We start from the raw sequence: 25,545 nt of genomic DNA on the forward strand, positions 1-25,545 counted from the left end.
GACACTAATTCTTGAGGAAGAGGTTTTGCTGACTGTGACGGGCTTCTGTCTGCGGAATCATTCCACCAGCTGTAATGTAACCTCTTCCCCAACAGTTCCCACTCGAAGCATGCAGAAATCATGGGTTTGGGTATTTTTAGAGAAGAACGTTTGAGTCCTTTTTCTCTGTCTTCTGCTTAATGAGCTGTTAGGGTGAACACCTGTCAAGTTTTTAAGCTTTCCTCTGGAAACTCAAGGGATAGGTACTCTTTTATATTTTATTTTATAATGAAAGCTGAGATCCTCACCTAATCACTTGCCTCCAGGCCCTGGACTTGAGAAAAACCACCAAATAGCACAAGATTCATGTTAAAATCATGAGAGTTGACAACACTGCCTGCCCCTGTTAGAGCTAAAATTCATTGATCATTCCCCTTTAGCTTTAGCTCTCCACCGAAGCTCTACAAAAGGGATTGTGAGTCCTCGACCAGACAGCCACATTGTGCCCTGAACACCCACAGAAATCCTCAAGGATCCCTCTGAAACAAGATTAACTAATACATATCCCTCTGCACCCCGAAACTATACACTGATACTGAGTCGTCAGATACTACAGCGATGGACCCAGTACAAGAAACTGAACAGAATAGAATGTGAAGTCGTACTGGTACAACTCTGAAAAACAATGCTTAAAGAATAAATCATCAAAATCATCTTCAGAACTCACTGCTTTTGGGCCGTGGCTTACATCATGGTGGTGAAGCACTGGAATGGGTTACCTAGGGAGGTGGTGGAATCTCCATCCTTAGAGATTTTTAAGGCCCAGCTTGACAAAGCCTTGGCTGGGATGATTTAGTTGGTGTTGGTCCTGCTTTGAGCATGGGATTGGACTAGATGACCTCCTGAGGTCTCTTCCAACCCTAATATTCTATGATTCTATGATCATTGACCTGACCCGTGACCCAGAGTTCTTTCTGGAGTGGACACTGTTCTCAAATATTTATAAGCAAATATAATTAATTAATATTTGTAAAGCCCAGGAAGTAACAAGATGTGTACTATACAATAAAGCACATCTCAGGACTTTCCTTTGTTCTCTTGTATACTTCCCCCTAACTCTAACCCTAACCCATCAACTATAGCTGGGTCAGATCCAGTTTATCAGTCAAAAAAAATTAACTAAATAAGAAATAAATGTAGATCATAAACTCCTAAAGGAGGGATCTAGTTGTTTATTTGCTGGTGAAGTGCCATGCACATCTGTGTTATTGTATACATTATTATGAATAATTCATAGTATGAGACAGCACGATAGTCCAGAGCAGTGACACTCAGAACTCAGTGGTTCAGGAGCCAAATTAGTGATCAGCATAACCCAAAAGAGCCACAGTCGTGTGAATTCATTGTTTCATTTATTATAGGACTGTATATTAATATTTAAACAGTATCACAGGGGAAATAGTTTTGATAGATATATATATTTTATTCTCACAGCAAAATTATTGATCGAGTATTATTATTTTATCAACTTACAATTGGTTAATAATGTAGGGAAAGCATCCGGATGGGCTAATAATGAAATCACACAGTGTTTGAATATCATGTGCTGCAAAGAGCCAGAGGAGACACATTAAAGAGCCACTTGGTCACTGGTCCAGAGGACAGTGCACTGGACTGGAACTCAGGAGACAAGGGTTTTATTATTGACTGCTAGTGGCTTGCTGTGTAACCTTGGGCAAGTCACTTCACCTCTTTTTGCCTCAGTTTCACCCTATGGGAATGATGACACTTATATCCCTTGTAAAATGCTTGGAGAGCAACAGATGAAAGGTACTATCTGAGAGCGATGTATTATTACATTAATAACAATGGACGGGATCCTGTCTTGCTTGTACACCCAAAATACCAGGGGTTTGGCTGGAATAAAGTGTATAGGAACATACCTGGACTCATTGCATTATCTGTACCTCAGCCCACCATGAATTTCATACAGCAGCACTACATTCCCTCTTCAGCAGGGTTAAGGGAGCCATCTCCTTTATGCAGCCACATTCTGCTCTTAACAGTTCCTACTCTCAAGCAGAGTGGCTGGCTTTTGGGGAGTGTAAAGCTTTTGCATCTCACCCTGCCACCATCTGTGTGTCATCGAAGGAGGAAAGCGACACTGAGAAGACTGAGGCCATGTCTACACTACGAACACTATAGCAGCATCGCTACAGTGCCGGAGCCATGCCTGCATCACTCTGCAGTGCAGACACAGATGACAGCGATGGAAGGGTTTCTCTAACTCCGTCTCCCTGAGTGATGGCAGCTAGGCTGATGGAAGCATTCTTCCATCAGCATTGCTGTGCCTTTACTGGGGGTTAGGTCAGCAGAGCCGACAACACTCAGAGGGGGGGATTCTTCCTGAAGAATTAGCTATGTCAATCTAAGTTTTAAGTGTACACTAGGCCCACGGGGAAGAAGATGTGGGGGAGGAACAGAGTGCATTGGAAGTTGGGGAGAGAGCAAAGGAGCAAAAGGGAAGCAGTCTCTGTCACAGCAGCACGCATTCCCAGCTCAGCTCTATTTAGCTTAATTGTCCCATTTCACCTGCAGAAAAGAAACATGTACCAGTAATGAATTCCTGCAGTATAAAGCCACCAGCTGTGGTGCAGCAGGGGGCACCCCGATTTGAAAGAGAAAGGTAAAAGTGTTTGACTCCAACCCCTGCGCACTGCATCTATTCCCCCACGCACATGCTGGGTTAATAGGCTGCCTGGGGTTTAGGGACTTGGCTCTAAAGCTGTAAATCATTTCCCACATTCCGCTCTGGTCCACTTTGGGTTACTGACCCTCCGCATGGTGGGCTCACGTGGGAACAATTTACGCCGGGGACGCAGCCACAGAGCAGGAAATGCACATGACCAAGGGATAGAGAATTTCCTCCTCATCGGGCCTGTTAGCGGTATTTCTATTCAAGAAGTAATCTCAGTGGGATCGCTGCAGGATCAGAGGCTTTTGCAAAAATGCCTCTACAATCCAGAGAGCAGATTAAAACAGGGATGCTGTTGGAATTTTCTTATATATACACACACATTGATATTCAAACACTGCAACCATTCCAGTAATAAAACTAATAGCAATTACATGGGGATTGAAACAATGAAAACAAAAGAGGCTGGGAAGTAAGGTACCAGCTATTCAAAGTGATTCTTCCTGCAAGTAAACTCGTTCAGGTTGAGTTCATGGGGAGGACCATAATGGAGCCTTTTCAGTGTCTTTGGATTGGACAGTCAGTGCAGGGCCAATCTTGTGTTTACCTTGTGACATTTCCTACTGGCCCCACAAAAGGTTTTCATTTTTGCCGCACTCCTAAGTGCAAGTGTGGCGCTTAGAATGGCAATGTATTTCCTTAGCAATTTTGTTGCGTCCATTATATATAAGCGGAAAATGCATTATTGTAGGGTTGCTCGTAGCCACTTGGCTGCACATGGTAGAGTGTAAATGTAGGGTTACTTGTGGGTTTGGGGCTGGTTACATGAGTTATATGTGAGCCAGTGATTGGTTTTTGTAGGGTTGCTGCCGTGGCTGCTGTGTTGTCACTGCGGTGTTTTTTTGTTGGATTCTTGTAGGTTTCTAGGCCCTGCCAGTTCACAAGAAGGAAGTAGGAAGGGAGACTGCAGTGACTGTGTTCTCACAATAAAATAAAGCTGACAGGTCTCATGTTAAATCTATTAACCTTGATACTCAGTTTAACTTTGAATTTCCCAGCCTTCATCATTTCAAGTCAGACCCTCAACAGTGTTTCAGCATAGGGAGGATGGGTTTTACTGGCATATAAATGGGAGATGTCAACTTGATTAATCCCTCAACAGAGTTGAGAAGGGATTCTCTTTTGTAGTTGTCACCCTCCAGATCCTCTTGCCGTAAATGCACAGCACAACAAGAAATCACCCATCTGCTTGTTGATGGTAACAACTAGAGCTACCTTTGTGTGCTCCGAAAACAACCAGTGGACTCTACTTGTGTGCACAGCTTTATCCATATCTTGGATGGTCACGAAGTTGGACTTTTTAAAGTAAGAATTATTATTGGTTTCCCCTCAATTATTTTTGGATAGCACAGTCATAACGATATACCACAATCAAACAAGCCACCAAAAATACACTCATGAAGTTTCCCAGGAATTGTTATAACAGCTCAGCAGTCAGGGGGGAATTGCAGTTCATACTCAAGTTTCACAAACGATTGTCTTACAGCTGGGGAAGTATTTCCATCCCCTGAAGCCAAGTGTCCACAAGGGTTTCCTCCTTCAGACTCAGGACCAATTTTAATGTGGTATATTTGAAAGTAATGTTTGTTTGGATCCTCAAAATGTGCCCATGCCAGTATTGAATAATCCTACAGTCCTGTGACTGTAGACCTGTCCTTCCTCAGCCCATGGCCCTTTTGTTCCTTACTCTCACTCACTGAGTTGCATCTAAAATTAGACAACGCATGGACCTTGGCTTAAACTGTCCAAAGTGACCTGGGGCTTTGGTTGTCTCCATTTTGAGCTGCCCAGCTCAAGACACCATAAAGGAGCCTTATCCTCAGAAGGTGCTGAGCACCTGCCCTCTGGGTACTCCGAAACCAAGACACTGTCATCACTAGTCAGGGTTGAAAATCTTGGCCGAGCTTATCTTTGTTACTGGCTTGGTAACACATGTGGTAATAACAAGGATAGGCAGCTCCCAAAGCATGCATTGCCATTGGAAGCCATTTCCAGCTGACGGCTTTGGGGAGGCTGATGGGTCTCTGTCCCTTTACTAGTGAACAGGTAGCCACCTCACTAAAAACACCACCAGAACTGGCACTAAGGACCCCTACTGATGGCAAGCTTAGCAGAACGGCAAAGGACTGAATGAGCCATGGAGACCGAACTCCCATCCCATCCTCAGTGGGAATCTCACCCCATCCAGACTGAGGCACATAGCCCTGGGGAGACAACAAGGGGAAGATTTGCACTGGTGCTGTGCCTTTTCAGTGCATGGAGGGCTTCAGACTCTCGGGGTGTCAGGTTTGGTAGCTTTTGTGAAGGCTAGACACAGTTTTTTAAAATAACCCAAACTATATTATATTCATTGTATCATTAATTAAAACATCAGTTGTTGGAAGGGGATTCAAAGTTTCAGAATCAAAGGAGCAATATTTAAAGAGGTCCGGTTTAGGGCTTAATCAAGCTGACAGGACCCCTCTGATTTCACATATATTATTCCTCTCCACTCAGAGACCAGAGCAACACTTTAGTTAATGGCTCTTGCTGGTGGAATTGACTAATAGCAAAGGAACCCGTGACTGAGATTGCAGCCGGGACGCCTCTCCTTGTTCTAGTGCAGCAGCGATTACACCCAACCCCTCTCAAGAGCACTGCCATCAGGTAGCACATGGAGCCTGCCACACAGAGTTTAATGTCTGACTGGGGAAGAGAGAGAGAGAGTGAGGGTGTCTTATGTTACCCATGAGTAGGCAGTTTGCAGGGAAATTAAATGTAGCAATTTACACATGATGGCTGCCTGGGTAAGCCTGGTAGGGAGAGAGGGATGCTGCTATCCCCATGTATATGAGCCACCGCCATGTTGTGCGACATTCTGAGACAGAATCAGTACCGATAGAAGGGATTAAACACAGCTGTTGGGATCACTGATGTCTGCCTGGCAATTACCTCTCCTCTGAACTTTGTTTCTGTTGTCAGTAGAGGAGTGTGGGGAGACGGAAGGCTGTGTCTGGATCCACATTTTTAGAGAGAGCAACTGGAATCTGCAGTCATTAAATATTGTAGAAGGAAGCTCTCTCGCTCTCCATTTCTGCTTTGATTTGGGTGGATGGGGAGTTAGAAGCCCGATGACCCATGCCTGCCGATAGTGTGGGGGAGGAGGAATGGGAGGACATTCCGTGTGAGCATGCTCAGTACAAGCCAAGCAGTGGGGGGTGGGGGGGAGTCCGTGTGAGCATGCTTGGTATAAGCCAGGCAGCAAAAGCAGCAAATGGGGGGGAGGGGGGTTTGCACACAACCTTGCATGCCCCCCCATGCATCCCTTGACATCTCTCCAGCGCTCAGATACTACCATGATAGATGCCATATAAGAACACAGATAGATGGAGGAGCGGCGGTGCATTTAGACTGCTCCATTATCCCTACAGGCAAAGTGAGAATTTCTAGTCAATGTAACGTTGCTATTTATTTTTTCCAGGTGTAGCGGTTGAACATGTTGTTTTGATAATAGTACTTAAACCCAAGCCAGGGTCCTGTCCATACTACACTAGAACCATATCAGCAACAAGAAAGAATGTGCACTGGGTAGACTAGGGTCCAGCCTACAGTATAACTACAGTGTCAGGGGACTCGGTCACAAACTCTTGTCTCTGACATAGTTAAAACCCGGGCTTTGGTCTTGCAGGGCAGACAAGATTGAAGCATGTTTTAAGCATTCGCAAACTCTGCTGCAGCTGCCCAAAGGTCAAGCTTGTAGTAGGCTCAAGTGGGCTCCATCTACACTGCAAGAGCAAACTGTGATAGAAATGTCACCACACTGGGCACGTGCTCATCTATAACCAGGCCTCATGATGTAGCTGTTACAGTGCTGTCAGGGCCTTGAATATAAGGAATGTGTACTCTAAGGCTGTGGTTTCTTTATCTTTGTTGTATGTTCCCTTGTGAATCCCACTTAGGGAAGTAACCCAACAGTCTGGTTTCTGTAAAAACTCACCTCCTTTCCCTTCCTCCTTGACAATAACCAAATGCTTCCTGGGTGGAAATGAAACTGCTGCCAATATTTCTGGGTGAGCCTATTTGTTAGTTCCCCTTCTGATCCGGGGGCAAGGGGGAGGGGGAGGACTGGCGTCCATCTTCATAGGCCTTCCTCTCTTACCCTGTTCCCCTGGTAGTTCACATCACAGTAGCTCTGTTGAGTGGAGGAAACCAGTTTCACAGATTTGAGGGCACAAACTCAACACATGAAAATATTTTCTCGTGCATGCACTAACACACACGTAGCCTTTCGGTCACGGAAATACAAGGGAGGAAAAAAAATATTGTTGGCAAAAACACCCCAAGCCCTCCTGACTCTCATATAATCAAAAACTCCTGCCAGAATGGAGATTTTATAGATTGGTTTTACAGAGTTTCAAGGGACTTACAGCACTTCTGGGACCAAGGTCCAAATTGTTCAGGGACTTAAAAACAAAATCAGAAAAGCTGGGCCAGGCAAACAAGAAGGAGAAATAGGATAACACTGCCTTTCAACTCCTGCTGCCTTGCAGCTCTTCCACATTCTGACTAAACTCCAGAATTACTCAAATTATCCACTGCCAGGAAGAGAAAATGTCTCTGAAATGTAAAATAGTATTTGGACGTTATTTCTCACTCAAGTAAATGAGAACCCACTTTGGAACTTAGCAGCTGGACTGTCATGTACACCACTTTAGGAGCCAGTGATTTTCACTGGTATCCTGCCGGCATGGGGCCGCCCGGTGGCCCCACGTTCTGCTCCTTTCCCCACTGTGGTTCCCGGGAGAGCCCTGCAGTTCTCCCAGGACCCACAGCAGGGAAAGGAGCAGAACGTGGGGCCGCTGGGCAGCCCGACGCTGGCAGATCCTCTGGCGCGGCTGCTATACTGTCCCAAGCTCGCCCCATCCCTGTCCTCTGGTGAGGCTGCTGCTGTAGAGACGGATGAGACCCTGTGTGGAAGGGCTGGGGCAGTACAGTTGCGCCGGAGGAGCTGCCGGCGTGGGGCTGCCCAGTGGCACCAGGTTCTGCTCCTTTCCCTGCTGCGGTTCCGAAGGCACAGCAGGAGGAGGACAGAGCCCCACCTTCCCCAGGTACAAGGTTGGATAATGGGGAGGGGACAGGAAAAGCGTGGGGGCCCCATGCTTGTGGCAGGGTGGGGAGGAGTCATGTGGGGGGATCACGTGAGGAGGTCACGTGCCCCTCCGTGTCCTCCCCCCATATCAGTAAGAAATGGATTCCACTTTCACCACTGTACACTGCAACGTAAGTGCAGGGCTCAAAATCAGGCTCAAGCCTAACCTTCTGTCTACACACAAATTGTGCTAACCCAGAGCACAGACCCAGTGTCCCAGGACCCCACAACGATGGAAGGTCTGAGACTGAGTCGAGCCCGGACTCAGAGTTTAAAGTCTGATTGCTTTGCAGTGTAGATGCAGCTCCAATGGCCTCATGCTCTGGGAGTCCACCTAAAGTATCCCACAGTCCCAGAGGCTGACTTTCTAGGGTGGTCATGTTTTGGGAGCATGCTAGGAAGTCTGGGATATCGGGTGGTTGGACTTGAGCCCCCATAATGCACTGTAGATGCTAGAGCCCCAGGTTGGGTGCCAGGGTTCAACAGTTCTAACCTCGGGTTACAAATGAGCGTAGACAGTCAAGCCCTAGGGTAACAAACCCACGGTCTCCTAACCTGAGTTCTACTCACTCGAGGCTTATATTGCAGAGTAGACATACTCCCTAAGTCCCAGCCGATATGTAGCAGTTGTGGCATAGACTCCTGACTACACATTAGAGAGGGTGTTGTGTTGTAGCCTTACATCAGAATGGAAACATTTAGCATTGCCATGATGCAAAAGCAGAACATCATGAGTATGTGTACACTGCAATTAAACACCCGTGGTGGTGCACTTTAGCTGACTTGGGCTTGTAGGGCTCTGGCTACGGGGCTGTGAAACTGTGGCACAGACGTTCCTCTTCCTCCTTACAGGTCCCAGAGCCTGGGCTCCAGCCCGAGCCCAAATGTCTATACTGTAATTAAAACAGCCCCACAGCCTGAGTCCGAGTCAACTGACAGGGGCCAGCCATGGGTGTTTAACAGCAGGGAAGAGACATGCCTCTTATTGCAATCTGGCATTGTGATGTCCTGACGCACTGATTTCACCTGGCAGGGGCAATCCAAATGTCAGCGGCTTTGGCTTGCCCAGCGTGATGCAAGACAGACCACAAAACCTTGAAGGAACACTTCTGTGACAGGATGGATGGCAACCCTAGCTCTCATCCTCCTGAGCATACTTATATATCTACTAGGACTGGCTGGAAAAAGGTAGATGACCCTTTTTTCCTTTAAAAAATGTTGTTTCAGGGAAATATATCAACTTAGATGACATTTTTGTCAGGAAGGTCTCTCTGTTCCAGGATGGAATTTCTGGTCAAACCCAGAGAGAGACAGACAGACACACATCCCAGAGCAGCCAATAGATTTCAAAATAAACAATTTTTTTTCTGCATTGGAATAAAAACAATCGGAAAACTTTCGAAAGTCTTTGCAAAGATTTGGGTCGAGATGTCTGTTTGCAGATTGAAACCCATGCTTTGCATTTTGGAATGAGTTAGGGATATGCGAGCGGTCAGGATACTGACGTGGTATGTAGGAGACCTAGTTACAGACCACTGCTTTGCCTGACTCAGAGCAGAGCTTTTCATCTTGGATCACTCTGAATCCAGCAGAGCAGGCACTTGAAGCTGTGTCTCCTCCACCAGGCTACTGGCTATTCGGATGTAGGGCTTGGTCTCTCATGTGTGGGTCTTTTCAAGAAATGCCTCTTTTCAGTTCCTCATTGGAACAAAAATATATTTCAAAATCTCAGCATTTTTCACAAAAAGGAATTGCTGTTTTCCGGCCAATCCTAATATCTTCCGGGCAGCTTCTGCCTAGCTCACATTCGACCAACGGGTCTGATGCTCAAACTTTCCTTTTCCTAAATAAATTGGGTTATAGAACACCACAGCTTCCCGGCGTCTATCATCATGCAACTGCCAGGCAGAGCTGACACACTAGAGGGGTCCTGCAGCCATTCTGGGGAAATACAACTCTTCCTCTTGTTTCGCATTGGGAATCAGGTTCCTTTGTACTTTAGTATGAGATGAAGAAGTAACTGATAGATTACTTTATAGTCAGTTGCCCTAGAGCCATTTTGTATTCTGCTTTGTGGGACAGAGCGGTAGCCGTTTAGCATGCACTCTTTGAGCCGTGTGGCCAGATGCAAACTACAGGTGGCAGGTGGTTGGGGCATGAGATATAATAAGAAGAGTTCCTGATGAGTTCTCTTTTCATACGTGAGCAATTCAGGTGAGGCAAAAAGGGCAGTGAGGTGAAGATGTGGGAATCGGTGACTACAAAAACACAAAAAGAGACTTCTCTCGTCAGCACAGAGCCATTGCAATGCTAAGCTAATGGACTCTTCTGATTTGTTGAGTATGCTGGAGAGATTTAGGGTAAATCCTAACCCCAGTTTTGCCTCAGCCACCACTTAACCCCAAATCCAGTGGACACCAAGCATCCAGGACATAGTGTGGTTCTACTGCGCTGGGACAGCAGGATTTGGAGATTGCCTACAGGGTGTCCGTTCCTCCCTGCTATGCTGTGGTTCTCTGCTCCTCAACACAGGGTGGGGAGTTGGGGATGAGCTGGATGAGGGGGGGGGCTGGCAGTCCATGACTGTGCTGATCCTCCAAGCCCTCTCAGACGGTGTGCATGTTACAGGGGCTCCTACAGGGACACAGTAGAGGCCACTGAAGCATTCTGCTGTCAATCCATAGCCTGGAGATGATTTATCCCCCTCCAGCCCCCATTGAACCCCTCACCACAAATACCCATTACTCAGAGTGCCCTTTGACATCCAGTTAGAAATATGGATGGCTTGTGTGTGCAAGTGTCATTTTCATTTTCCTCACAAACAAATGAGTGCCCCTACAAAATGGCTGCCCTGAAGCTTGTGCTGGACTTATCACAATGGAACAGAAGCATTCTCCCCACTAGTTTTTCACCTCTTTCATGGGTGTGTGACGTTTCACTCCATATTCTTTATGGAAATATACTTATGATATGAATATGAGATATATTTTATGCAAGATGGGTGTTGTAAGGTATCATTGGAAAGGTTATGATTTACTGAAGTGATTATCCAATTTGTATGCAATTACAACTGGGTATGTATTGGGAAGACACCCAGCAGACGACAGGCCATCAAATTTGATGAGCCATCAGGAAGGAACAACAAAACCACGAAGATACTAATCCCTATTCCTCCTGGGAGGCATCTGGGGACGTAACTGAGACACTACTAGGTCAGGTGGTCTTGTCACCTGATACTAAACATTACCTGGGACTTCTTGTAACTTTCCACTGGAAGGGAATGGGTGTGTGTGTCAAATTTGGGAAACAAAGGATTTCCGCTTTATGTAAATCCTATTTAAGGGTGGGGAGGAAGGCAAACGGGACTCTTCCTCTCCATGGCCTGTCTGCCCAAGAAAGAAAGACTGGTAAAGCCACCTGAAGGGAAGGTGCCGGGGAGTCCAGACTGAGACAGGGTCCAGTCTGAAAAGGAGTATAACTGGAACTCTGAACCACAGAAACTTTGCAACCTGCCTAAAATAACATTTAGGGTGAGAATTTACATTTTGTAACCGGTTTCTTAAGTATATTGAGCTTAGCTTGCATATTTAGCTTTTTTAGGACAGTAATCTGCTTTGTTCTGTCTGTTATCTCTTATATTCACTTAAAATTCACCTTTTGTAGTCAATAAACTTATTTCTTGTTTATAATATAACCCAGTTTATGTAATTTCTAACTGGGGACAGGGACAAGAAGTTGTGCATCTCTCCCTCCACATTGAGAGAGGGAGCGAATTTCATAAAACCTTTGGGTTTGTACCCCTTAAAGGGAGTGGGCACCAGGGTGTTGGGGCAAGACCCTCAGGCTGAATCTTTCCAGCATGGATCTCTGTCTCTCTGTGCAGCTGGGTGTGGCCCTGCCTGTGTACTTGACTGCAAGAGGCTTGTGAGCCTAGCCCAGCAAAGGCCAGGTAAAGGGGACCCAGGCTGGCAGAATAGGCTGACTCAGTAGCACCCCAGCACATCAGGTGACACCCCAAAGGGCCCAAACCCATCACAGGGCATATTGATACAAAACCAGGAAATATGGTTAATGAGTTCTGACTGGCCTAGTAAAATACAATAAGTTAATAAGATTCACACATATGCCGGCTGTAACATTCCTCCGTCTGGCACACAGCCCAGTCTCCTGGTCATGTCCATTGCACTCTGGTATGCAGGTGGTTCATCATACCGTTATGTCTGTTCCTTTATGAAGTCTGGGCTTCTCATAGGCAAGCAGGGATTGGGAATCATGAAGAGGGATTGGGAGATTTCTTCAGTTGGCTTCTGTTTTGAAACCCATGTTTTAGTTTGTGAACTCTCAGGAATTTAGTTCCCAGATCACAGGCGAGACCATGAGAGGTCAGGCAAGCTGCAGCTCCCGCTGGGTTATGCAGAGCAGCAGATAGCTCGCATTCCAGAACAACATCTGATTTTTGTGTTTATATGACAGATGTTTTGGAAAAACAACCTGAAGTTTATTTTAATTGTCATCTTCCTAGCCTCCTTCCTACATGTGCACACACATTCAGGAACCATAAATAAGAATTCTTTAGGTGATGCAGTTCTTAGCCCTGTCTTCCATCACTGCCTGTATATACTGTATGCTGCCGAACTGATATTCCTCTCACAACAGTTTTACAGCAGTGTAAACATGCTGGATCTGAGTCTCCGCTCATTGTCACCAGTGTACACTGGAGTTTTTCCACTGACGTCAAGAGAGTTACATTGGTTTTACACTGGTGTAAATGAGAGGAAAATCAGCACAATTGACTCTCATGGTGTTACTCCTGATTTACCCCAGTGCCAGTGAGAGGAGAATTGGGCCCAAAATGTTCAGAAATAAGAAACTGGATGACCACTGGATATTCCCAACCAGGATAATATGAAATCAGGCCAGATTCTGATCTCAGTTACACTAATATAAATGTAGTGTAACTCCATTCGAGTTACTCCTGATTTACGATGGTGTAACAGAGATCAGAATCTGGCCTGTCATCATCCCAGTGTGAGATCTTGAGTATCAGGGGCAAATAAATAGATTATTTTTTTCTTCAGCAAAGCATTAACCTATGCTCCAACATAAAGCTTGTTGGGCTAGGTTGATCCATGGGGTAATCCACTATCTTCAGTGGAGTTACACCAGGAATGAATCTGGCCATCTAGTTTAATTCACCAGCCATACTATGATAGCAGTGAGACTCTGCAGGGCGGGCGATACCTTCCAATATCGCTACCACACCCGGCGCCTTTGTAAACACTTCTGCCTCATGCCTCCCAGGTTACACTCCCTAGGCAGTAGCATCAGCCTCTCCCTGTTGTGCCTTATTACTTACCTTCTTGAAACAGTAATTAATTAATTTGGAATGGCACCTACTGGTCCCAAATGTAGATGTCCCACTGCGTCTGCAGGTGCACCTGAAACTGCCTCGGGAAAAATGCAGTGGGATGCTTGCTTTGTGGTGCTGCTTGCAGGAAACATGGGGCACCTGGTCTAAATATTCTGCACTGTCCTCTACTTCATTACTAGATGTCATTCAGGGCATCTACATTTCTGTGGGCCAGATTTCCCCCCTCCCCCTTACTCCCAATGGGAACGGTTTGAAGACTAAGGAAGTGAAAGTGGGAGACTCTGACCGTGTACTATTTGGTCCTGGCTACCTCAGGGCTGCCTCTCTCCTTCTGTCATGGTACAGCAGCTCGAGCTGTCATCAGCCCCTAGCTTTAAACAGAAAGGGAAGGTGGAAACAGATCTTTCAGGAAAGGGCCTTTGGCTCAGGAACTCCATTTCCTAGAGGGTTTGTGGGAGCCTGAGCTTGTCAACCTTCAGGGATTTAAAGAGGCTTTTGCTTGAGGAAGTATTGGCAAGTGTCTGGGGTTCTTATGGCTCTCATGGCGGGAGAAGTGGAGGGCCAGACTTGCAGTAGGTGTTAAATCATCTGGCTCCATTAAAGTCAGTGGTGGAGCTATTCCTGTTTACCCACACTGGCCTGAAGTCCTTTATTGGCTTCTGGCCAGTTTGTTAATTGTTTTTAGAGGACTGTTTTTTTTTACTAGTACCTGTGTGCTAAGAAAGTAGTGTCATCAGCAGAGTTTACACAGTGAAGTGATTCCACACCTGCTGCAACTCCCGAGAAGTCACAGAGCATGAGGCACCAAAGGGGAGGAAGAGCGTCATGAATCTCCCCAGGAAAGAGAGAGAAAAAAAAAAGAGGATTCCTGGCACGCTCAGTTGTGAGGATATTCTAGAAGCTCCAAATCCCGTCACAGAACAGCAGTGGCCAGTGTCCCAGACAGAGGGAACATGACAAACTCAAGAAGAAATGTATTCCTCCCCTTAAGTTCTTATTGCCTGAGATACATGTGGCTGAAAGGGATTGGACAGTATGGATGTGTATGGTAGTGTGAGAATGAGACATCGCCTTTCATTTCACACTTATTGTCCCATCAAAGTGAAAAAAACTCCCTAGAGGCAGCACTCCTGGATCTAAGCATGAATGGAAGATGAAAATTACTGCTCAGTGATACTGAAATGGGAATGATTAGAGATGGGGAAATGCTGCATAACTTTTCCTGCCTCTTTTGTGTTTGCTGTCTGTGACTATGCTAGGAGAGGAGCTCACTGGCAGGAATCAGCACCCTTTAAGATAGTCACAAAAAGCGAATGAAACGGTGATTGTTGGCACTGGAAATTTGAGTATAAATGCTCAGCTTGTCCAGTCAGGAAGCAGAAATATGGAATGTAACCGATTTGTCCAGTCAAAACTAACTGAATTTAGAATACCAAATAATCACAATAAATTCCTCATAAACTTCCTACAGATAGAGAATGACTTCTATGAGAGTTTGTCTGAGTAAGAATTGCGTAAGGACCTGAGGCCTAGACCTAAGAGTTCTGGGCAGTCAATACCTACAAGACTGAGTGTGTAGCAGAGCCAAAACGTGGCTCTTCCAAAGTTAGAGAATGGGTGGTTATGTTGCCATTGCTATGTCCTATCAAACCCAATCCTGATCTGCTTTTTGGACTTCCTATTTCAGATTTCATACAGATTATTTCCCCGGCATATTCTTTCCCTTATTTTAAAGTGAATCCCTTGCAAAAATTAGGATCTTCTCTCAGAGGTTGCAGTGTGGCACGTCTGCAAACCCCAGGTTTTAAGTTAGTTTCCTTGTCAATGTCAGCTCAAAAGCTCCACCTGTAGGGGAACTGAAAAAGATCCCTTCAGGTTCCAACTTGGTAAGATAGGAGGAAAAGCATCACTTACTGATTCCAGTTTTCCTGTCTCACTCAAGGGTGGTTTTCACATTTCATTGCTGAGACTGATTTGTTTCACCTTTGCAATGGTACTTTAGACTTTACAATATTCTTATTTTTTGGTGCTAAACCTCTAGCTCCAGGTCCTTCACTGCACCTAATGTGGTGCCGTTATGCATTGAAACCAATGGAATCTTGATATCTACCACATTGCACCTAGGAAGCCTTAAGGAATTTCAAGTAAGCTGCTAGATTGCAAGTTTTTTGGAGCAGGAAACATGATTTCTTAGAGGGTTCAATAGTTTATGATACACTGTGGACAATGAGAGAAACAAATTACATAAAATAATTATTATTAATAATAGAATCCAAGATTATTTACTGAATCGGTTTCCCACTAACTTTGTGTGAAGTGTATATCAGACCAACAACAGAAATACTAACTGTCAGTAGACCTTTTTGGAGGGGGAAATACCAATGGTCATGTTCTCTTCCTTTTTCTTTGTGTGGCTAATAGAAGCTTTCATCATAATTAAAGTGTTTTAAAGTGTTCTGTTTTTGTCTTTGAGGTTTAGTTTTAAGTTTCCTTTAATTAGTATTTGTAACTACTATTGTTATTGGATAGCTACCCTACACACACGGCTGAAGTCACTACTGAGTTTGGAGATCTTTATCCGATCCACACAAAACCACTATACAATAGATCAGAGTCTTTTTTTATGAGAAGAGCTGGCATAGAAGAAGGTGGTACACATCATAAGAATGGCCAGACTGGGTCAGATCAAAGGTCCATCTAGGCCAGTATCCTGTCGTCTGACAGTGGCAATGCCAGGTGCTTCAGAGGGAATGAACAGAACAAGTGATCCATCTCCTGTCGCCCATTCCCAGCTTCTGGCAAACAGAGGCTATGGACACCATCCCTGCCCATCCTGGCTAATAGCCATTGATGGACCTATCTGCCATGAACTCATGTAGTTCTTTTTTGATAGTGCCTTGGCAGAGCTGAGTGAGAAGAACTTGCACTGCTTCTTCCCATGCTATCCTGGATCTAGTCAGCACTAGCCATCCCCCTCACTTTCATGAGGAATAAAATTAAAATTTAATCCTATTTACATTGCCTCTCTCTTCCCCCAGATATTGCCAGCCACGACCCAATGCTGCCAAAACAATGCCATTGGGCTGCTACATGAAGCATGCGTGGAGATGGTTCTTTGGATAATTCTGAAGCCTGGATACTAGGAGTTCTAATCGCAATAAAGGAAAGAAGAGTACTCACTGGCTTATTCATTCAGGCCAGAACCCTTGATAGCCTTTCCCCCAGCTGAGGAATCAATCTCTGTGTGAAAGCCACAGCAGAAAGTTTAAACCAACTCTTCTACTGTATTACTCACATCGGGGCCTGATCTAAACACCACTGAGGTCTATGGGAAACTTTTCATTGCCTTGGGTAGTCTTTGGATCAGGCCCATAGTGAGTGTCTGGGAATACTTTATTGCAATTTTTTTCTTCAGCTGTTGGGTTGATTCCATGTCTCAGTGTGGCTATGGTTTCCCAGGGAAGCCCCATTTCTCTGTATCCATGCTGTGCAATTCTCTCCACAAAGCCTCAAGAAAAATGTGGTTCTCATCTCAGCGAGTTTAGCGCCCATCCGCCCTCTTCTGATTTCAGTGTACAAAATAATCTTCAAGCCCTGCAGAAATATCATCACAAGAGCCAGAAATCCTGTAAGTTAGAAGGAAGGAAGGGTGGAGGGGGGTCTGTATTTTACAGAGCAGAGACAGCAATGGTTGCTTTGAAACCAAACAGAATTGGCAGCCAACACTATTGTAAATCATCTGTCTCATTATGGAAGTTTGACTTCCATTCACAACAGAAATTTTGCTTTATTTCAGCCTTCATAGAACTGAAAGGTCCTCCCCTAGCCCTCCAAGATCCATAAAGCTAGGTCTGTGTGTCAAAATCATCAAGTCATTCATTAAAATAGCATTTAAAAATAAAAATAAAAACAAAATCAGACCCAGGATATTCTCTCTCTTTCTGACACTCTTCCATTTTCAGGAAGTTCTTCTTGAGAGTTCTTCTTTTCTTCTATCATTACGGTCACTGGGGTATAGGAGCACAAACTTAACCAAGAAAAGTAAAAATCCCTCTGACAGACTGCACTCTCCACCCTTTCCTAGATCTGAAGGCCAGAAGGGACCATTATGCTAGCTGAGTCTCCTGAAGGCTAAAATACTTGTGTCTAATCCTGATTACTGGGCTCAATACCGGGGTAACTGGGAGGAGTTTAGTGGCTTGTGATGTGCAGGAGGTCATGCTAGATGGTCCCTTCTGGTCTTAAGCTCTATGATCATCTGTAATACCCTAAGAGTGCTTAGGAGGCATTCGTTATTTATTTCTGTTATTTGGTCTCTGCAGGGAAGTGATACTGAGCCATTGGGGGCGGGGGGGGAGGCGGGGAGGTTGCTGTTGGGAGGAAAGTATTGTTTAACAATTGAAATGTCCAGAATTGTGTGTGCTCTCTGCTGAGCCGCTTGTGAGATTGTTCAGCGAACCTGAATGGAGATCACAGGACTGTTGTGGAAATGTCTCTAGGGACAGTGTCAGCGGAACCCCACCTACCTGCAGAAGGAGAAGCATCAGCTGCACTCTGACGTGTGCAAAGAGCATTCTCCAGACAAAGGGAGCACAGCACAGCTACCCGCAGCTGAGGATCACAATGAGGGGTACAGGTTCTTTGGTGCCCCATAGCTAGTGGTGTCCTGAGGGGGTGTCTGAAAGGGGTGGGGGAGGGTCTTATAGGGGTTCATGTCCCAAGAATGGTTCTTCACTAGTTTTGCCATCTGGGAGGCTCCCTGAGCTAGAGGTAGGCCTGCTGCTTGCAGCTGAGGTAATTAGCTGTGGATGAGCCTAGTTAGGCTCAGAGGCTTGAAAGAGGGAGAGGCGCATTGTCTGCAAGTCAGAAACTGACTTCTCTCCCTGAAGGACACAAGCAGCTCCTGTTGAGTTTGTATCCTGCTTGTACAGTGAGCAGCTCTGGGGAGTGCTGTCCTCTGTCTACAGTTTGTTATGGAGTTTAAAGCTGCATGAAGGGAATGCGGCTAGATATTTTATTTGCTTATGCTGCGGGGAGGAGACAGACCCTGTAAATACACTGGAAATGCCAGAGCAGGCTTCCCCTGGGATATGGTGCCTGGTGAGCTTCCTTCTAAATTCATGGACGTCAGGCTTTGCTCACTTGAGTCTCCCAGTTCGAGTCTTGTCTATGGTAATGTGTGCCTTGCATGCTCAGTGAGTAGAGCTGCCGGGTGAGGTCTGCATTAGCTGGTTAAATACACGTATAGGCCATGTGGAGCCAAGGAGACTTTTATTGCTGACACTAACAGGAGCAGGACTGGGTGCTTAAGTTACCTGGCTGTAGTTGCTGGATACAGCCCACACCACTAGCAGATAAATTGCAGTGGGGGAGGTGTAATCCCTTTCCCAGGACTCAGTATAAAGTCTTCATTTTTTCTAGGCCTGTAAAACTGTAATGTAAAAAGCTGATAATTTTTTTCTCTGCTCCACAGAGATCCCTGGGTGTCCGGGAATGGTGGAAAGTTGAATGGGCTGAAGTGTCTTCCTTACCACACTGAGCTCACAAGAGCTCTGGAGAGAGAAAGCAGGAGCACAGCCATGCTTCTCTGAGGCTGGTGAAACGGTGGGAAACTATTGCTTTGGCAACTGACTTCATCTCAGCCCATCACCCATAGTGAGTCACCCGAAGGAGAAGCTGATGAAGGAGTGGCAGCGACCCAGGCTAGGATCCATCAGCGCATCAAGCATCTGAGGGGGATGTAAAAGCAGGATCTGCCCTGAAAGAGCATCATCTCCAGAACCAACCATGTGAAATTGGATCTACTGTGGGAAGGAGATAGCATGGCCCAACAACACAGCACGGAATGAGTTGAGTTTCCATGCAGGAGGAAAAAAGACATCTAGGGGTTTCCCTGTCATGTCAACCTCGGAAAGCACAGTTTCAAAAGGCAAGAAATCTCTAGGGCTGCCCTGTCCTCTCCATTGGCCAATTCATGGAAAAGAAGCCAAGCTCACTGCCTCCTGGCCAGGCCAAGGGATTGCTAGGAACATGGCCATGGGTTTTTGTCCACATGCTGGCAGTGGAGTTCAGATGAAACAGGAACGTTTTAAAGACGAGAAAGACAAGGAACACTGAAGTTTGCTTTTATTTACTCTGTGTTTGTTTCTACAGAGGAAGAAACAGAGAAGATGTCATGGGTAGAAACTAATAAATTCCCAATACGCCACTCAGTCCTACTCAGATAGAAGAGGAACATTAACATGGGCCAAATCTGAGGTCTTTACTCAGACAACACTCCCACAGACCCCAAGACACTGACTTCAATGACTGTAAGGCGCTAGAATTTGACCCCATGTTTTTGCACTTAGCAGGGGTGGGAAGAGAGCTGCTTCACCTTTCACTTTTCAGCCCTGATGGTCAAACAGCACTCGCCACACCCTTGGAGCCCAGTTTTCAGACCTGAGCCCCAAATGCCATACAAGGCTCAAATCCCTCATTCGGGTATTGAAATCAGTGCATGGGCAAGTCAATCCTTGTTGAAAACTGAGCTCCCTGGCTTATTAAATATATAAAAGGGTTCAAAATGAAAAGCCCTGGTTTGGCTATTAAGGGCTTGATCTGGTGAGGTTCAGAGGCTGCCTAGCACTGTCCACGAGACGCTCAACCTCCACTGGCACCCAGGGGCGTTGGGTGACCAGCACCTCCCAGGAGCTCAGCATCTCAAAAGATCAGGAAGCCCTTCATCTCTTTACCCATGTTGCAAAGAAAAAGGCAGAGAGCTAGAGGTCCACGCAGCGAACCATTGGAAAGACGAATTCAAACAGTAGGAAAGCTGTGGTGTTCTTGCCGTTTTGGATGGCAAAAGGATAGTCTTGTATGCCAAGCACCCGGCTCAGCTGAGTGAGTGCAGGATTCTGCTTATCAGCCTGCTTAACAGCCCCCTGAGTTCTGAGCACCAGCAGCGATAACGGAATTTCTCAGCTTTGCACACAGCTCTGTTTTGACAAGAAGTGTGCAGACAGGCCGGGCTTCCACCTGGAAAACCTCTCACTAACGTACAGTTGGGTTTCTTTATTTGCTGCTTGATGTAACACAAAAACAAGACTGCGGAGCGTTGTTGTAGAGCAGCTTCCGAACCTGTGTCTGCAAGTGGGAGCCACTGACAACTTGTGTAATGCCGTAAGCTGGTCTTCAGCTCTAGCAAAATAAAAGCAAGCCATTTCGCTGCGGTAGCCTGATGTTTAGAAAACAAGAGGCTGCAGTCTGACCTTCTTTATCTGCTGTGCAGGATGTGAAGAGTACAGAGCGTGTGTGTGTGTGTGTGTGTGTATGTGTATGTGTGTGTAAGAAAACACGTTTGTACGCTAATTAGACTCTGGTACTTTATATTCTTAATATTGTTTTCTCAATGCTGCCATCTACAGCAGAATCAAATTTGTTTTATATACAGTTGCCTTGTAAGCGCCTGGTGGCCAGGTTCTCAGCTGCTGCGAGTTGGCATATTTCCACTGAAGAGGAGCTACATCAGTTGGCAGCATCTGATGATCTGGCTCAGTATCTCCAACGTGCCCTACACTACTATACAGTATAGTGCAGCTGGTTAGATGCTGGGTGCGAAGTGACTCTGTAGGCAAATGGGGTAGGCATTCTCTTCTCCTCAACAGCTCACCCTCAGCCTAGGCCATTCAAACCGGTGTGACTGAATGAGGCCATGAACCTCACTTCTTTATCCCTTAGCACACTTTCCCGTGAATTCTTATGCTGGAGAGAGAACTCTGGGCCTGACTCTGTTAACGTTTGAGGACTGTCCTTTTACAGAACAAAGCCTAGGAGTCATTACAGTGACTGATTAGTCATGGAGTCTCTCTTAGAAATGGTACCATGAGTTTTCTCTTCAGGCCAAAGAGCAACACAGGATCCTTTCAGTTACTTTTCCTGCTAATACTCTCTTGTGTGGGCGTGGCAGCAGCTGACAGTAACTAAAATGGACACAGTCTCACTGGTAGCTCACAAACACGCCCCCAAAGTCATCTATGATCTGTTTACCGCCAATTGCTTCCTCACAGAGTCATAGGAGATGGAAGAAATCTCTTAGACGCTATCCCGTCCATCTGCTGAGGCCCTACAGGTTTGTTCCCTATGTTACATTTGCTAGCGGCTTGTCAAGTCTATTTTTAAATGCTTCAGCCAATGGGGCTTTCACCACTTCCCTTGGGAGACCATTCCACAGCCAAGGTCAGAAAGCTTCTACTAATATCACACCTACACCTGGTCATACCTTTCAAGTCCATGTCACTCATTATCATGTCTAAGGGAAGATGTCCCTTTTCCAAGCACTGCCCCTTTAACTCTTTTAATCTTTCCTCACAGATCAGTCTCTCCAGCTCCCTGATGGTTGCTATTCTCTAAACTCCTTCTAATTTGACATACAAATAGGCTGATTCAATTTTGACTCCAGCTGCGAGGAGTTTGTGACAGAGCCTTTTTCAAATTAGCTCTAGAAGCAATGCCTGAAGCACTAGCCGCACACGGATAGCTCCCCAGTAGCATGTGTGAGGCTGACCTTGCCCTCACCACCCGGGAAGATTGAACACAGGTTTCACAATGAGGGGTCAGACAGCTACCATGTCATGGGACACAGGGAGAATTTGGAACAAGTTCAGTGACAAGTCCTAGTTTATCCAGGAGGGGACTAAATCCTGCTGAAGACAGGATAGGACCAAATCTCCATCCCAAAGTAATCCAGCTCCCACAAATTCAAACTGGGTAGTGGAGGCGTGGGCAGCACCATTTAGCAGCTTGTGTGACTGCATTGACCCGTGGCTCTTGGGAAGAGGGTTTTTTAAGACCAGTTGTGGGCATACGGGCACAGTTTATTCTGGTGCCACCTTGGCTGATGCCACAGTTCATGTTGAGAGCGCCATTGTATACTGCTCAACCCACAGAAGCACATGTGCCTTGTAGGCATGCAGAATAAAGCTGCACATAAGCATAGTGAATGCACGTGGCAGGCTTGCAGAGGGAGTCTTTGTACGCTGCATTTATTGTGAGTGCTATTGTGAACCTGACGTCCTCTGTTCTCTCCAGAGAACAAATTGTTCTCACAAATAAAGTCAGAAATGCCCTGTTCCTTTATCCTGAATTTTCACTGTACACCAAAAGTTGTGGTGGATCAGAGAAGGGACTCTCGTCAGATTGAAGAGAACAGAAAGGAGCACAGTCACACTGGAGTTTGTGGCAGCATGATAGAGGAGAGGAGAGGAGAGGAGAGAGAGGCAGGGTTTGCAGGCTGCCTTTCAGGTGGGCACCAAAACTCCAGTCCAAAAGTCGCCTGTCAAATGCATCTGGTGAGAAATGTTTCAGTAGCACTTTAGAGTCTATGCTGCGGTCATAGAGAAAAGACCTCATTGGTACGTGACTAATGGTCTCTGCCCCAAAGTCAAATAAGTAAAGGCTGTGCTGGTATCAAAGGCTGTGCCTTTTAGGGCTCAGCTTCCCAGACAGAGTCTGGCCAGGGCACTGTGAATCTCTTGTTATACACAGCAGGGGTGGATGTAGCTTCCTGATTCAGTGGGTTCACTAAACTAAACTGCCAATGGGTCACTGACCACCTGCAGCAGCACCTCTGCCCTGGCATCGCAACCCTAAGCCTGTCTGGTGCGGAGGAGTGGCCCCGGGGACCCCATGACAAAGGGGAAACTGGGCCAAACCTGAGCAGCACTGTGACCCCATGCACCAGGTCACAATGCCTGGATGGAGGAGCCGGACCCAGCCCTGTGGGACAGAGATGAATGCAGGGTGGGCTCACTTTCCAACACCCAACTGCCCGGGGCTTCCCCTCCACACCAGGCTGGGAGAAGTCTATGTCTGCTTGGTTTTGCACCCTTGGTTCCATGATTTCTGTAGGTTCAGTTGAACCCATGAAACCCCCTTAAAGCTACCCCAGCACATAGCCAGCTGGAACCAGACACAAAATTAAGCAGATCTCTTGCAAGCATCTTAAGCGCTGAGTCCCATATTTTTAAAAGTATTTAGGCTTTGTGGGGCTAGGTCAACAGGATTTAGGCTCCCAAGTGCCTAAATCACTTTTGAAAAGGAGACGTAGGTGTTGGATCACTGAGTGCAGCCACACCCCAATGCCTCTAAAAGTCTGAGCCTGAGCGAGCACTGAACACTCCAGCTGCAATAAAGGCATGACACAAAGAATACAAGGGGCTGGTCTTTATTTCCTTGCCCAAGTCACCTGAGATGAGGGAGGGTCCCAGGACAGGGATCAATATCCACTGACTCCAGTCGCTGCTGTGGGGGTGTGTGCTTAATCTGGTAACAGCAATGCTGTCCGGGAGAGCGAGGATCCTTCAACTTAGGGAGAGCAGCCTGTGAGCCAGCGTAGACCAAGCGAGAACTGTATCAGACTCATCTTTTTAACTGGAGCGAGGAGGAGAACAAGAACCAGATCAAAGTGGAAATAACTTGGGGCTCTCCAGGGTGTAAGAGTATCCTGATAGAAGGTTTTGGAGGAGAGACGATCACCCTTTAATTCTTTAAGGTCTGTAACTTGAAGGCTTCTTTGAATAACTTCAGCCCACAACATCGCATGTACCATAACTTCCTCTCTAATAGATCCCCAGCTAGTGCCGGTATCGGCCACTAGTGAAGTCCTATGGTTGTGAGGTGGGTGGAGTGGATAGGGGGCTAGCTCTACAGCTTTACCAAAAGCACCGGTCAGGGGAAGCATTCAATGCCTGCATCGTTAGAGAATGTAAACGACACATTGTTATAACCAGATTTCACTCTTACACCATGCCTTACGAAACATCATCTGGATCTTAAACATAAAAGAAAGCTTAGCCAGGGCCTTAATATTTCCCAATATCTGAGCCAGTCATTTAATGTTACTACAAGTGTGCCTTGTGTTATACGCACAGTGAACCTTCTGATCGACATTGGGACGGTATCTATAGTCTGGCCTTTTCACTCTCCACTGAGCCACGAACCTCCCCCGTCAGGATGGCGTCTGCAACGCTCCCTTAGCAGCAATTTCCCTGTCCTCTCCCACTCAGAAGAGACAAACATCGAAAGGATGTAACGGCACGACGGCTGCTCAGAGAGAGGCTGGCAAATCCTTTGCGGGAGAACCGTCCATCAGTCAGACAAGCCTGCATTCCAGCAGCAGCATGTCACTGGCTATTAACCAGTCCTGGTGTTCTCAGTATTTTTGTTGGCCTATTCATCTCACTGGATCATTTTCCACCTACTTTCCTCTTGCCACGAGACTGGAGACCCTGAAAACAGATAATTGCTCTGTGGAGCTAACGCATCTCTCAGTCTCCAACACATGCATTGACACACTGATTCCAAGAAGTAGGGCTTAGAAAACGGTAGGGCATATTCAGCTGTGCCATCAGCGGGCACAACTCAGCTGAAGGCACAGAAATGGCACTTTGTATGCCTATGGCACCTTGCACCAAAGGGTGTCAAAACTTAATTATGCCTCATGTATCTTTTTTCTGTCTAGTTCCAGATCCAAGCCTGCCAACCCACATAGTTTCAGTCGGGCTTACCTAATCCACCAACCATTTATCAACTCAACATTTCTTTATACTCCCCACATACTGAACATTGTGGATGTTTTAGCTTCTAGAATTGAGCGAGCACTGATGTTTGCCTTGGTTTTTGGGATGGGGCAAAGTGATTAATTGAGCCATGCTTTCCAAAAGATTTTTTTTTTAAATACCCAGACTTCCACAATTGATCTAAATATTTTTCTTACTTTCCAAAAAGTTTCATGCAGCCCAAAGCTTCTCCCCCATCCCAAAAAATAACTGCAAGGAGATATTCCTAGGCATATGGCTGCAATAAAACACAGCTTCATCCTTTCATGGTTAGATGTACAAACATGAATTATGGCATCTTAGATTGTCTTGATAGGAGAATGTAAAATTGCTTTATGTGGCTGTTGTTAATCTGACTGAACCAGCCGCACTCACAAACAGTGGTGTCCAAGTGGGAGTATTTTATTAATCTATTTAATCTCTCCAAAAGGCAAACAGCTCTTGCTTATACCTCGCAGCAAAAGGACTGCTTTTAATATCCGTTTGCTCATTCTACGGTCTAGATTTCTCTGGTACTGTGTCATTTTTGCAGCTGATCAGGTTTTGCAACTGTAAATTGGTTAATTTTAAAACCACATGTGTCTTGGTTTTGTTACTATCTTGCAAACAGTAGAGAGTGCAGAATGCAGCAGATATTACAAATCTTTCACTCATCCAGTTTGCTTCTACAGCAAGGCAGCAGGAAAGACTTCATTGCTCCTGAACTAATTGCAAC

At 45.9% G+C, this 25,545-nt stretch overlaps 1 protein-coding gene across 1 annotated transcript in view; it reads left to right on the forward strand.

Moving 5' to 3' along the window:
• ADRB2 (adrenoceptor beta 2) overlaps window positions 1-23,415 on the forward strand; it is a 66,461-nt gene extending 43,046 nt beyond the window's left edge. The window contains exon 2 of the mRNA XM_027824731.3: window positions 18,707-23,415. Coding sequence (XP_027680532.2) covers window positions 18,707-18,741 — 35 coding nt within the window. The 3' untranslated portion in view covers window positions 18,742-23,415. The remainder of the gene's footprint in view (window positions 1-18,706) is intronic.
• Window positions 23,416-25,545: the final 2,130 nt, after the last annotated feature.

This window comes from Chelonia mydas, chromosome 8 (genome assembly GCF_015237465.2).
Source record: "Chelonia mydas isolate rCheMyd1 chromosome 8, rCheMyd1.pri.v2, whole genome shotgun sequence".
Classification (NCBI taxonomy): Eukaryota; Metazoa; Chordata; order Testudines; family Cheloniidae; genus Chelonia; species Chelonia mydas.